At 40.5% G+C, this 15,494-nt stretch overlaps 1 protein-coding gene across 2 annotated transcripts in view; it reads right to left on the minus strand.

Moving 5' to 3' along the window:
• Positions 1–500: 500 nt before the first annotated feature.
• The window catches only part of rhag (Rh associated glycoprotein), a 42,019-nt gene continuing 27,025 nt past the window's right edge, over positions 501–15,494 (minus strand). Inside the window, exons 1-10 of one of the 2 annotated variants that reach the window (XM_048250166.1) lie at positions 12,527–12,810; positions 7,439–7,622; positions 6,731–6,881; positions 6,196–6,343; positions 5,273–5,439; positions 4,854–4,991; positions 4,354–4,475; positions 3,446–3,519; positions 3,022–3,095; positions 1,390–2,425 (exon numbers count right to left, since the gene is read on the minus strand). In XM_048250166.1, coding sequence (XP_048106123.1) covers positions 2,351–2,425; positions 3,022–3,095; positions 3,446–3,519; positions 4,354–4,475; positions 4,854–4,991; positions 5,273–5,439; positions 6,196–6,343; positions 6,731–6,881; positions 7,439–7,622; positions 12,527–12,704 — 1,311 coding nt within the window. In that variant the 5' untranslated portion in view covers positions 12,705–12,810 and the 3' untranslated portion in view covers positions 1,390–2,350. Of the gene's footprint in view, positions 2,426–3,021; positions 3,096–3,445; positions 3,520–4,353; positions 4,476–4,853; positions 4,992–5,272; positions 5,440–6,195; positions 6,344–6,730; positions 6,882–7,438; positions 7,623–12,526; positions 12,811–15,494 lie in introns of those variants that run through there. The other variant, XM_048250167.1, reaches the window with a different exon arrangement.

Here is a 15,494-nt window from a genome sequence, read left to right on the forward strand (position 1 = left end):
CTACCATTAGCCTATTCTACCATTTCCCTGATTGACTGATTTGTGGTTGTTAGACTTGCACATGCACACTTGTGTTTGTTGTTATATTTTTATTCAATGGGTGCAGAGAGCCTCACTGTTTTGGCAATTGCTATTACTTGGGTGCAAATGGACACTCTGTTCAGAAAATCAGCATATCTTAATGGTTCTGAAGTCCCTGAGGTGGGTTGATGAGCAATTGAAGAGTTGTATTTCCTGTGTCTGGGTATTTCCTCCGTCTGGACAGTAGATGGAGCCAACATGCCTCTGGTTGCTTGCTATTCATTGCAAGCCATTGAATGGGTTGTATAAAGCAAGCATGCATTATTAAAGCTATTTTCTGCTTCTGTAATGCAGACACTATTAATAATGTGTGTTTGACCGTTTTATTTTTTAGGTTGAAGTGACACAATTATGTTTATTCAAATTCACCCTTTACTAGCATTTTATGTTGGATACAGTAAAGACACATAGGCATTTAGTTATTGTATAAAAGCAAGTTTATAAATGACAGTATTCAATACATTCATACAAAGTGTGATACATAGAAAGTGTGATCAAATCTCATTTGAACATAAACATGTATGGCTAAGCCTTTGAAAAATAAAGTTGAAACCTTACTGGTGCACTACACTTTAGCTCTAAGACACACATCCTCTATGTTAGCATTTATTGTAGCATCTACTAATCTAAATACCTAGGATCTAACCTATCTGTAGTCTGGTCAGTTTGTCCCTGTTCTCCGCTGGGGCATTTAGGCTATAGCTCTTATACTTGTACAGAGTAAGTTGTAAGTGTGCAGTCTTGACATCGCTCCACTGATGAAACAACAGAAAGCCTTGGTACCACTAGTCAGAAGGAGATGCTGGGAGAACTAGAAGCAGACTATATCGTTATGTATACACATACATGCTGTATATTTACAACAAAAAAAGATTTAAGTCAAATAAACTAAGGAAAACAAAAAATTGAGAGTGTGAACAGGTACACCTAATAGCTGTGTGAATCTATCCTAGCCCATCGTGCAGTCTGTCTCTATCCGAGGTTAGAAGCCTGAGGCCGGATATCAACAAGGCTCTATGGGCTCCAGTGTGAATGCCTGACCTGGTAAAATAAATAAATATGACTACACTGTGCTACTTTAGAACAATTGCATAAACAACTTTGTGTAAAATGTTGAAGGTATGTTTAAACAGAAGTAATTTGGACTAATGGCTTTATAGTGCATGGAATATATGAGGATGTATATCGATCACACTAATATACTTATAAAGTATACTTTCATGCATATTATGAGTAAAGAGAAAGTACATATTACTTCTATTTTGTTTCATTTAAATGCAAGTAACAATGAAGACAGTTGTTCCAAAATATCACAACATAAGAATATTTATTGTTTGAACCAGGCTGTGCTTGCCTGTGAAGACCAGAGGCGAGCGTGATGTTAGTGTGATAGAGGACGGCTGCTGGACTAAAGACCAGCAAACCTCTGCCTCACTCTATCCTGAGTTATTTATCCATCGTACATTCTCAGTAAAAGCACAGGTGACAACCCTAAAGTAACCCCGTCAGAGTGTCTCTGCCTCTCTCCATAGGAAAGCTCCTAAAAGTTGTGTCCAGAGCAGTCAGGTCAAGAACCTTTACTAAGAATGTAAAAAAAGCTTATTGCAAAGGAACAAATAAATCCATGATTGCTCTGATATATTTGTGGTTGTGTACATGTACTGTATGGGAGTTGGTGTTGACAGTTTAATGTGCACAATTAATCATCAGCTTTACTGGTGCCATCACCAATCACAGCCATACATATTCCTGCTTTAATAGCATTCTGTATCGTGGAATGTTTTCACACAGAATGTTCCTGTTATTGTTATAATGTTCATAGACCCTCTGCTTACTGTTATAATTACTAAGGTGTGGGGTAAACAAAAAACTAAATGCAAATCACTGTAAGACCTCTTTAGAATATCTCATTGATAACACACACTAGGTGCATTTTCTGAAGTATGTTCACCCAGCCAAAAAACTTTGGTTGGTGTGTGTGTGTGTGTGTGTGTGTGTGTGTGTGTGTGTGTGTGTGTGTGTGTGTGTGTGTGCGCGCGTTCACTAAGGATGAGTTCATGTTGACATAATGAAAAATGGTGCTTTTTGGTTTGAATCATGCCAGTGCATGACTATACAATTTGAATCTAAAAATGAAAAGCCTTGCTCAAAACATGCCTGTCAAAACACTCAGAACTTCTATTGCTTCAGTCAGGAACTGCTCTAAATCCACCTGGTGACCATCATGCCTAACTCACAACCATGAAGTGTGTGATATCTGTACTCGACCCTAAGGTTCTGTCTTATTTTTGGAATGATCTCCGTGGGCCAGACTTTCCTCGTTGTCATCCTCCTCCTCAGGAACCTGTCGAGAAATCACCATTTATTATTATCAGTAGTAGTAGTAGTAGTAGTAGTAGTAGTAGTAGTAGTAGTAAGGGACCATGTACAATTTAAAAAATAAATGTAATTTGATATCTTGTACCAGAGTTAGCCTTAGGCCAATTTACATCAACAGTCCCCAATCACAAAGCTGATTACGGGGCTGTGTTCTCGCAGAGACGTGAACTCTTGTGTGTAATGTTTTTTAATATATATTCATAAGGAATGTTGGGTATAGCATATGATTTATTTGATTTTATTTAATGAGGAAATAAGTAGTCAAACATCTGCCAACACGGACATGTCAAATGATATAAATATAGATGTGATTAGCTGTGATTGCTGTACCCCCTGCTCATTGCCATGCACTGTATTTAACTATTGTTGTGTGTTGCGAATGTTCTGGCACCAAATGGCTGCATCAACCACGTGGTCGCTAACACATTTTAAAAGTATAAATAACTAGCACTGGCAGAACAGAAATCAAATGTGATGTCTGTAATACACCATGCTACTTTTCATTAATGTTACAGTACAAGATATCGTAACATTCGTCAACACTCATGGCAATACACCTACCTCCCAGTAGATGGAGTCATCAAAGCAATTCTGGTCTGGAGGCTGACTCCAGAATGGAAGCTTCATTATAAGGCCTGATATGAGGGGATAAAGATTATTTTAGAATTAAATATCATTTGTTAATACTATTACACTATGTGTCTCTCGTTTTTCATTAATATTAAATTTAATCAAGAATATTATATGTCCATACATGTTGTACATGTAGTATTGTACAAAAGTTCTTGACAATAACCATCAACATCATACACTTGCTTGCATCTGTAACCTGTTTAAATATTGACGGACCGCATGGCATTGCACAGCAAAGCACTGAGTAGCCTACAGTAATAAATATACAATAATAAATAAACAATAATTCACAGTGATGAAGAGGCTTTGAGTTGGTATCATGAGGAGGAATGTGAGGTGATCTCCCACCCACCTGTGATGGCTCCACCAACCAGGGCGAATCCCAGAGAGGAGGCCAGGCCTGCAGCCTGCTTGGTGGGATCCCCACTGATGACAGAAAAACATACAGATTGAATTAGAATAAATGCATTTAAATATAAAATGTATAAGAGACAAATACACGTACTGTAAGTCGCTTTGGACAAAACCGTGTGTCAAATACCATTAACATAAACTTCAACAAATACTTGAACTGGAGTTGTGGAGCTGCATTCCCAAAGTGATCACTTAATCAGTGATATCTCTCGAAGGTCTCATTGAAGTCGAAACATGGGTTTTATGGCATGCTTATCGTCTGAGGTGTATGAACTTGAGACCCATTACAATACTGCACTTGGCTGGCAAGGAATAGACTGGCAATGCTGTGATAGCCCTACAGGGTAACATTCACACAGAAACCACATAATGTGTTCTAATATCTTCTTATCTGGAGGATCATGGCAAAGCAATTCATAATCAAATTGCGGAGGTACAGTACGATACTGTTGTAGTCGGTGAATACTCTACTTTGCAGTGTTGCTATTGCTTATATTAAACATATTGTGGTGTAATTGTAACTTGATAAATTAGGTTGTATTTTTGATTGAAAGGCCCAGACTTATGCAATGTTCTTACAAATAAAAAATGAATTATGACTATAAAACATACATGATGTACACACAATTAAACCTTTACACACTGACTTTAGGCAACAATGATATGCTGATATTCATAATTTCATTAGTTATGCTTACAAAGCGTGCCTCTTTGAAAGTATTTTTAATGTCGTTATTTGACTACCTTATACCTTTATTGTACCTTGTAAGTCACTTTGGAGAAAAGCATCAGCTAAATGTAAATGTCTAGGATCTCAGTCTGAAGTATCTTATCATGAGGTCTCACCCTTGAAGCTTGCCAAGAGCCGCTGCCACGATTCCAGCCAGGCCGCCAAGGATGCCAGGCATGCCGTGCAGGTTGTGGACGCCGCAGGTGTCCTGGATGCCCAGGCTTGATGCCAGAATGGGCTGGAAGGGAAATTACATCATAAAAATGAGGATTCCACCAGACAGCACGCGTTCTGTTGCAAGGCATCTTGTTGCTACTATAATATAGCCTAGCAATGTCTAGCTCCCCTGAATGTGAATGAGCATACAGTATGATATTTGCCTATAGGTGTTTGTGATGTTTGTAAATTGAGGGAAATAGAGTGATGCACTGCACTGGTCAGCAGCAATCATCTACACAATGAAAGGGAGGTGTGTTTCATATAGTAACTGGACTACATGTGTGTGTACAGTATATGTCTGAAAAGTGGTCTCGGTTCTCAGTTATATTTTGAAGAGATGCACTGGGGTTTTGCCACACTAACAGCAATACTTCTTGGGGGTCTATTTGTGACTTACAGTGAGGAACTTGAAGCCAAGCGTGGAGATGATGCCAGCCAGAAGGCCGATCACCATGGCACCGAATGGGCCAATGGTCATATTGGCACAAGTTCCCACAGCAACACCTCCAGCAAGGGTGGCATTCTGAATGTGCACCTGGACAAAAGACAAAAAAAAAGGTCAGTCAAACTACAGGTAATCAAAAGTGTAGAATGTCCTTAAACTTTTCTGCAGAGTTTTATTTTTAAAACTACATTGATAGTTTAAACATGATCAGAATGCCCCCCTTTTTTACTGTAAATGTGCATTCACACACAAATTAGGACAGTTGAAGAAATTCCCTGTGGAAATGCAGAAATCAAGAAATCAAGGGCACTTTTGAAAATAGGTTTTGTGTAAGCCGTTATTTGCTGATGGTATTGAGATGGGAGGCTCACCATGTCGAGTTTTCCATTATGCTCCACCAGGCTGGAGGTGGCGTAGGCCGAGAGAGCACATGCAGCCAGGGAGAAGTAAGTGTTGGTGATGGCCACGAGTTGGGGGAAGCCAGGCTCAGCAATGGCAGAGTTGAAACTGGGCCAGAACATCCACAGGTAGACCGTACCTGAGAGGATCAAACAATTCATCACCATGAATTAGCTGGCTGGATCATACATGCTGTCATACTCTTGGTTACCCACCTGACCAAAATAGAGCTCATGGTGATAATAATAATAATAGATAAAGTATCTATCTATCTATCTATCTATCTATCTATCTATCTATCTATCTATCTATCTATCTATTAATAATAATAACAACAAAAGGAGGAGTTGGTGGAGGGGGTTTAGAGGCCGGTGATCTCAACCTGAACTGGTCATGGTGCATACTTCACACATGAAATTCATGGGGTTCAGTTCACAAGTTTGGATGAAATGTTTTTCCCACATGTATGATGGGAACTGTTTCAATTGATGCAAGTGTGTTAAATTCAATGACCACTAGGGGGCATCATTGTCCATGTGTTGACTTGAGTACAGTTATTACTTTCAGTCAAAGGGCTCTCAAAGAATGCTGTCTCTTGTGGAATAGTAGAATACTGTGTAGTCCGGTTCATGTATAACTGCTAGATGTTGGATATGTAGCAATATTGCATTGATAAACAAATTACAAGATTGTTGTTCATTTGGCACACATACAGTACTGTATAAGAGGATCATGAAGATGGAAATCTAGTGGTAAAAAATAGCTTAATATTAAGGGTCCCCATATGTCCTGTGACAGCTTGGGTTCGAACACTCCCCACACCTATGACTGACTATTTTAAGGGCATTACACACTGGAGAGGGCAGACATAAGGGTGAGCGAGCATCGGCCATACCGATCATGGCGAACATGTCAGAGTGGTACACAGAGCCGTCGTTCTCGTGGCCGTTCCTCAGAGCAGGGCGGTACAGCATGCGGGCCGCAGCCAGGCCAAAGTAGGCACCAAAGGCATGGATGGTCATAGATGCTCCAATATCAGAGGCCTGAAAGAAAGAAAGAAAGAAAGAAAGAAAGAAAGAAAGAAAGAAAGAAAGAAAGAAAGAAAGAAAGAAAGAAAGAAAGAAAGAAAGAAAGAAAGAAAGAAAGAAAGAAAGAAAGAAAGAAAGAAAGAAAGAAAGAAAGAAAGAAAGAAAGAAAGAAAGAAAGAAAGAAAGAAAGAAAGAAATGGGTTGGTGAGGATAAATTACATGCAAAAAGTAGAAAAATGGCACGTAAATAGAACATTAAAGTCTAATGACTGTTGGAAAAACATGGTAATTAAACAAAACACCCAAAACAATGCACACAACATATAACACCACAGCATGTAAAACATAAACCACTGTACCAAACAACATACTAGACAAAGACGAAATGAAACCATTACTCACTTTCAAGATTTCCACAACGATGTGCTCATTGATGGCAAAGGTGGTAATCTCCAGCAGGGTCATGATGAGAAGCTGCACAGGGCTGGTTTTTCCCAAGACCGCTCCAAAGGAGATGAGCACCGTGGCCGTGCTGAAGTCAGCGTTGATCATGCTACATGGTAGAAGAGGAGGAAGACAGAGACAATGTTAGACAGGGGAAGCAAACAGTCAAACAAACCACCAAGCGGTCTGTCAAAGTGGATGTTTGAGTCTAAGATCTCTTGGGTGTTTGTATTTCACTGTGAATCCAAATAAAACATCATTGAGCGTATACGTTCACAGCAAATTATTTCTGCACGAGGACATTTATAATCGTTGTTGAATTCATTTAATTTTTGTTAAGCAGTGATTTATGTTTCAACTCTTAAGTAGTGGATTTACTTGGACCCTCTTAAGAAATGACAGTAAGACCAGGGGCCCTCATTTAAATGGTGAGCAACAAGCAAAGTTCTTGTGCATGAACTACAGCTGTCATGTGGCACGTGGGAACATTGAACTGACTCATCAATATCTGCAGTTAAGCTGTTGCTCATGACATTAGATTTGCAGATTGATTTTGCCTAGTTATCAAATTGGCTTTAGTTGGACTTAAGATTTTGTGCTTTGACCATTATTTAAATTAGGGCCCTGCATGTCAACTGTTTTGTTTAATGTTGGAGTCTCACTCACTTGACGATGCCCACTTTGATCTTGCCGTCCTCCATGTGCCAGAAGTTCTGCAGCAGCAGCCCCCACTGAAGGCCGAAGGCGGCCAGGAGCAGGTTGATGCCCACGCTGCTGAAGCCATAGCGCTTCAGGAAGGTCATCAGGAAGCCAAAACCGATGAAGATCATCACATGGACATCCTGGAACACTATATATATGAGAGAGAGAGAGAGAGAGAGAGAGAGAGAGAGAGAGAGAGAGAGAGAGAGAGAGAGAGAGAGAGAGAGAGAGAGAGAGAGAGAGAGAGAGAGACAGAGAGAGAGACAGAGATGGAGCATGAGAATAGAGTTGAGAGAGTGATATCACTTGGGGAACTCTGGGAAGTCTTTCTTGTGTCATTCTTCTTGTTAAAGAATGATACAGTTGGGGATTACTTTGAGTGATTTTGAGAATAATAAAAAGCTAACAACCAATCAAAATCTATCAAATTTTAGCCATCACACCCATCAACACGAGGAGAGACTTTCCTTATCGTGTGTGGACGCTTTCTTTGTTAAAGTTATAGTTATCTTTCCTGGTGTGAATGACCCTTTCCTCTGTGCCCTTGATTTATACAATTAATTCATGCACAATTAATCCAAAACACGACACAGGATTTTACATTTCTAACAGTAATTCAGTTCTGCTGTTAGAAGTGATCTACACAATTACTGTACAGAACTGGAGAATCTAATAGTAGATACATATAGTAATGTAATCATATTTTCTTTACCTAATGTCATAATGTTTGGGGTGACAATCTAAGGATGTCACATCGCCAAGTAATACCAATTACTGTTTCACTATTATTGGAAAATTACCATACTTGTGCACCCACATCCCTCAAACATGAAACCTATTTCCATGTAATTGAGGGGTAAATACATATTTTTAATTGCATAGCACATACTGACTAGAAACATTTGCAATCAGTGTCTTAGACAGATTACATTTCAAGAGAAATCCAATGACATGACACGGAAAGAGGAAACGCACTACATCTTTAAACAGCTACAAACTGATCCAATCTCCTCACACTTATTTACACTTTACACAGGTTCTTATCAAGGTGACGTTGTGGAAACAGTCGGCCTTCTTCGATTGACAGCAATGACAAAGTCGGGCAGGAGAGGACGCAGACGGAGCCAGCCTGGGGCAGACGTGGCACTTAGGGCCTCATCAAAGGCCCAAGCCGCTGGCTCCACGGACAGCAGGATATGGATCTCAATCAGCGTTCCAGATTGGGATCAGGGGCCCACGGGATCCATAATGGTGGTGTGTGTGTGTGTGTGCGCGCATGTTTCTTTATGTATCTGTGGTGGCATGCGTGGTATAGATCTGTGTGTGTGTGTGTGTGTGTATATCTGTTGTGGTGTGTGTGGTATGGATTTGTGTGTGTGTGTGTGTGTGTGTGTGTGTGTGTGTGTGTGTGTGTGTGTGTGTGTGTGTGTGTGCATGCATGTGAGAGAGAGTGAGTGTGTGTGTGTGTGTGTGTGCATGGGTACTTGAAATGGGGTGGTGGGGGGATGGCTGCTTCTCCCAGAAGAGACTCCACCACCAATAACTGAGACTAGGTCTAGCATCTACGTCAGTCCATTTCAGAGCTGCAGAGAGGGCATCATCTGTCATCCGCAGTTCTCTGGGATCAAACAAAAGGTGTGTCCAGGCCTTTACGGGAATATAGAGGAAACCGATGAAGCCGTAAACCCATTCATCTCTCTGCATGGCTACCTCACCGGGCATCTGGAAAGCCCATCAAGGTGTGACTGCCCGGGGAGAACAATCGTATCGCCCGGTGTCCTGGCTGACCCCCCCCATTGTTGGGATCAGAATTGTGGGGACAAGGTATGGAATTAATCAGCGGGAGGCAGGACTAACGCCCTACAAATCTGATTTTCTTGTTTTATTTTTGATGCGTTTTTAAAATAGGAAGGAAAGAGCTATATCAGAGAGGGTTGAAGCGGAGTAGTAATCAAGGATCTTTGTCTATATCCATCAATCTAATCTCCTCTTGGGAGTTGCGTGTGTGTGTGTGTGTGCGCTCGTGTGCATGTCTGTGTGTGCGTGTGTGTGTGTGTGTGTGTGCGTGTGTGTGTGTGTGTGCGTGTGCGTATTTGCGTGTATCCGTGTGCATGTGTTTCCATGATGATCAGTTTGTGGACTTGTGGTCATGCTCCATGCAACACCCATATCTCTCTCTCAACACTTGAGGCCATCTTCCTCCCCATAGGGATTGTCCATCTCTCCCTGTATGGATGATGTTGATAGAGACTCAGCCTAAACAGGAAGAAGGGCTCCTTTAAACAGATCCAACTTGTCCTGCTACTACAACTCACATTTACAAATTCCTGCCTTATCAGTAGCACCTCTTATGCAATAACTGTAGCAATGATGGCACGTTTTGATTCTTTGAAGCAAATGTGGGAAATTCACTTTAGTATCACATTTTGTTGAGATTCACTCTGACCAATTAAAATTTTGAAGCGTGCTGTACACACAAATAGTTTTGCAACTATTTTTTCTTTATTTTATTACTGAAATGGCACTTTGTCTCATGCCAGACTCCCAGAAGAGGTATGGATTTTCTTTGCCAGATGGTTTCAAAGGAGCCGCCATGTCAACATTATCTCTTTCTAGGCCTTCACCTTTGACTTAACCTGATGCATGCTGCTGTATGATCCCCTCGTGACAGGACAGAGGGGGCAGGGTGTGTGTGTGTGTGTGGGTGGTGATTTATCAAAGAGTGTGTAGGGGGTAACTAACATTCTTTAGCTTGCAACAGAGAAGGAATTCCTAGTTGTCATTTTGGCAAAACTACCAGCTATGCCTATTTGGTTTCTTGGTGCAACTGCCACACAATTCCAACAGCTTAGACAATGTAGAAATAATGAGAAAATGCCAATCAATCAGCATGCAAGGCATGCATGCACAAAGAGAGGACATAGCCCATGAAATGGCCGGGACATACTCCCAGTGGTATGGGCTGTGTAGACCGCAGATTATGCACGGTTGATTTTGGACTCAGTTGATTCCCATGCAACCAAGGCATGGAGTTATGGCTTCTGGTTGTTCCCACTGAACTTCTTTGGGTCCCTTCATGAAGCCCAGACGCAAATCCAGCGTTGAGCATTGTGAGCTTTAATTACTTCAATCCAGCATTGAGCATTGTGAGCTTTAATTAGCTGAGGTGTAACACCAGCAGATAACATCTGAAGAATGTTCCAAGTCCTTTTTTTCTGGTTGTTGTTGAAGTTTATATGGAAGTGTTTGAACGTTTTTCTCATCTGTAGAACAACTCAATTATAATCTCTCAGCGTTAATTTCTCCCCTGACAATGATTGGACACTTTGTTCCCCGTTTTCTTTTTTTCCCCCCCATTCACTGCCCTTCATATATTTTCTTTTCTTTGAAGTAGTAATTGCCGTGGTCTGGAAGGCTCTGCGTAGATTACCAATACTCTTGCACGGCATGGCATGCCACAAAAAATTCCCACACAATCTCAGTCGCGTTGTGTTTGTTTTCCCTGGTCTTTACCATGCTATAGAACACCCAAAGGGTCAAAAGGCAAGCATGATCCCGAGACGAAAACATGAAGCGTAGTGAAGGAAAACCTCATCAGTGACAATCTAATACATGTTCCACCCCACCACACAGACACACACACCCATGCATGCACTCATATTTGCACTTAACATACACCAAACTCACACACACACACAAATACAGACCTCACACACACACATGCATGGACGCTCCAAGCCATAATTATATACTCACACAATTAGCCCATGTATGCATGGAATTTTTTTAACTTGATTAAAATATAGATCAATGAGCCTCTACGCAAAACAAACACTTTTTACCCATGAGGAAAGCTCAAGAAAAACCTGTGCCTGTACTTAGCTTATGTATTCTGCATCTTTATGAACCCTACTTGTTTGCAAGTAGAACCCCCAAAGGAAAAAAAAATGGTCAGCAATCTGTTTTATGCATGAGTTTTCACACTGCTAGATGACTGCAAGGTGAAATATTGGACCAAAGTTTAGCTTGTGTCCATTGATCCTACGCCCTAGCAACAGTTCCTAGTCCAACTGTACCCTACCATACATACACTGAGACGACGGTGAAGAATCTGTTTAATACCAAACTCATGAGGGTGAGCTTTAACAGCAAAAAAGGCCCCTTTTATAACTTCATGAAATGCAGTTATTTTCATGTGGGCTCTGTAGATATGAAAGGACTACGGTTGCAGCAGGGTGGGGACCCATGACGAGCTCTGCAAATTGCCATGCGAGATAACAGACTGGCCAGAGTTTACATTCATTCAGAGTTAGGAAACTTTCCTCTTCATCAATCTATCTTGATTTTTCAACAGATTGACGTCTTTGGTCCGCTCTTTCCCTTTCTCACTCTTACTTTTTCCCAGAATCCTTTGTGGAAGTGTTTTAAGACATTTGAATGAACTTGTGATACGGTAGATTTAAACAGCCCTTAGCAGCTCCAGATTAAAGTGCAATTTTTCTGTGAGACTCCTCACTTATCTACTCACACACACACACACACACACACATATAGCCAGAGACTACCCAAATTATTTTGACATAATATATGGACAGAAAGTATCCCAGCAACTCACACCCATGCATATCATTTAGCTTCCAGATACAACTGACCAGATAAACACACCATTCCATGTCTTGTGGTAGAACATTTAAAAAAATCACAGGCTAATTACAGTACATCACCTAACTATATTAAAGCAAGTGATGCTTTTCTGCATCAAATCAATCAATCAATCCATATTTATTCAATGAAATCAACCAACCAAGGGCTGTTTTCTGTCACTCGGCAAAAAAAAAAAAAAAAAGATGGGGGAGTTATTGATCTCTGCACAACTGAACATCTCAAAACACCTCTCCCTGCTTGGACAACTGGGCTTACTGACAAAGAGTGGAGATGCTCCAAACTCACTTTTTTTTACACTGTTAGCAAAAATCTCAAGAAGAACAGGGCGCACGCTGGGATGACCCTTTGTGACCTGAGCAGTGTGGAGATGAGTGTGTGGTTACTTACTGGGGTACAGGCTCAGGGGGTTACTGTCATGTTCCGTCTTGTTGCTGTGGTCATCATGATGTGAGGACTTGCCGTCATCGTAAACCACAAACACGGCATAGAGGATGATGGTGATAATCTCCAGGGTCAGTGCAAGAATGGGGAACTTGAACCTCATGTTGGTGGCGTACGCTGGCATAGTCAGTCCTCTCTCTCAACTCTCTGGGCTATATCTCTTTCTCTCTCTCTCCCCGTTTGGCACTCCCTAGCTCCAGTGCTATCTCTCCTTGGTCAGGGGCCCTGCGTTGTGTGACAAGGGGGGCCAAGCCACTAGGGCCTGGTTTTAAGAGGAGCACAGGTTCTGGCATGGGCCAATCGAAGCCAAGAGAGGCGCAGGCTAGACGGTCACGCCCCCCACTATGCACTCTGCTTGTGGGGATGGGTTTCCTTCCCCTCTGCTTGCTCTCTCTCTCTGTTTACACTCTTAGCATGAGAGAATGAGATCTGTTTACAAGCTCAATTGGTCCTTCCAGCAGCAAGGCAATAAGGCATAAAAAAAAAAAAAAGTTTTGGTTCCTGTTGGTTGTCAGGTGAGGCCATGGGGCGGTAGGGAATTTTTTTTTTTCCCAGTGGCAGTAAGGGATAGGTAGAAAATCAGTCCCTCCAGGATTTCACAAGGTTTTTTTAGACTGTTACGACCTAAAATGCCTGGATGGAAGTTGCGGTGTTTTTAGCTGTTTCTTGTGGAGAAATTGCGGGAGGAAGTGAAAATTGCAAAAATAGTTGAGATTTTTTTTTTTTTTTTTTTTTTTTAGGGCAATTAAGGTTAGTAAGACCAAAATCACACTGATAATCTTGATGCTTATTAAAAAAGGATAATCAAAGGTAAACAGTAAGGATTACAGAAAATCAAAGTAGGCCTACTTTATTTGTGAAAATGCTTTGACTGAGGTAATTCACAAAGCAGTAGGCTATAACCTTTCGTAGAACTGTCCAAAAAAGAGTCACCTAAAGAGATGGCATCATGTCAAATGTTTCAATACATTCATATATTTTGTAATTCATAGTCTGTGGCCTGCATAATTACTAATAGTCAAGTAAGTATCTAGTAATTTCATATTGATTTAAACTATTTGACTACACTTCTGTTTAATGTCATTACATTGGTGGTGTACGTCTAATTGACTGCCTGCCCCTTTAAGGACGTGAGAGTAGCCTAATTACATTTCTGAGTGGATTGGAAGGCTTGCATCTCACTGTGTTCTCACTGAGTGTAAATCACGTTTTGCATAGTGCATTACGATATGTGGATGCAATTGGGAATGTCTTCTACGTCATTAGTTAAAATAAATGTAAAAAAAAAAAAAAACAACAACTCGAATGAAATCATTCTTGGATCATAGAAGAGGTAAATGTCTTGCAATTTTATTAATTTATTTGATTTTGGTAGCACTACTCAAACTAAGCCCACAAGCTAGCAAACATGACATAAGCTAAAAGGACATATCCAGGTAAACGTTTGCCAATGGGTTGCATAGCCTACTCAAATGTCAGTAAACCAAGTAGGCCTTAATTAACTTACTTTCATAGCCTAGGTAGGTTAGCAACACCAGGTTGAGAGATGCAAGTAAGCAGATCATTAACGTTAGCCTTCTATTTATTCATCAAAACTGTAGAGGAAATCCAACACGCTAGGGCAGTCTTTGGTGTCATATGCAGAAGGTGCAGAAGTAAGTGTGCCATCTGGCTCAATATTCTGCGCGAGGGACTGTTGTGGTAGGTGAAATTTCACGGTGAAACTAATGATGATTGGTCAAATTTGCGAAAAAAAGTTGCGTGTTTGGACAAAAAATTGCGAGTGCCTTGGTAAGTGACGAAACAATAGTCTTCGTGAACAGCTATAGGCTACTTTGTAAAAGAGAGAATACGCTCATCCCTATACATAACGCAAGGGGTAATTAATGTAATTATTAGTTCGCCTTTTATTTGTGGATTTATTTAATGTATTTAGTGTTATTTCTTCCCCAAGCTCATAAAATAAATTTGGGTCGCACATAAATTGACAGGGTCGGTCGGAAACCGGAACCCAAGAATTTTTTTTTTTTATGCCTAAGGCAACCCAGGGTAAACTATAAGATCCCATTTTACATTAAGTGTCTTTATTACAGTGTTGTTAATTAAGAAAATATACTAAAAGTATTTTTAGGTAAAGTAAAGGTTTGTTAAGTGAACTTTACAAACACAAACCCCAATTGATCTTGTGATAACATTACAGGTACACTGTTGCCATGTCGATCAAAATGCTCTCTGTAGAATAGTTAACACTTTACGGCAAGGGCACATTAATCATGAATTCATGTATGAATTAATTCATGATTTATGCATTACTTCATTCCTTAATATATCGTGAATAATCAGGAATTTACATGAGTTCACAGTTTGACTCATTCATTTTAGTTGAACACATCAACTAAAGCATTAGGTACGGTGGGTTCATCATTATGATTTGTTAAGCATGTGTGGTGTAAGTTTCCTGATAAGATATTCTGTAGTTGTACCAAAAGATGTTCTGTACATTGGGATACTGTCTGAGGTACATGTGGTGAAACAGCAGGGGTAAATATAGTTAATGTATACACAAGCTTGGGGCCCAGAAGTTTACCTATAAGGACATGAATGCATAGAAGAGACTGGACATCCCCAGCAGTTGTTCAGCCAGGGTCAAGGTCCTTTGTAGAAATATACAATGAGTGCCTAGGCCCATATGTATTACCATAAGAGGTAAGAACATAGGAGCTCTGTTCTATTCTGAGTTAACAAAAACAAGTGATGCTACTGAAAAGGGGTATATAAGCTGTGTAAAGACAGGATGTTGGTAGCTGGCGTCATGAACCTATGCTCTGTGTTGGATTAAAGCTACACCTTCTGCAGTATCCTGTTGCTTTGTCACAATTCTTCTGAGTTTGAATTAGTTAATTATAATTTGACA

This window comes from Alosa alosa, chromosome 8, assembly GCF_017589495.1.
Source record: "Alosa alosa isolate M-15738 ecotype Scorff River chromosome 8, AALO_Geno_1.1, whole genome shotgun sequence".
Classification (NCBI taxonomy): Eukaryota; Metazoa; Chordata; class Actinopteri; order Clupeiformes; family Clupeidae; genus Alosa; species Alosa alosa.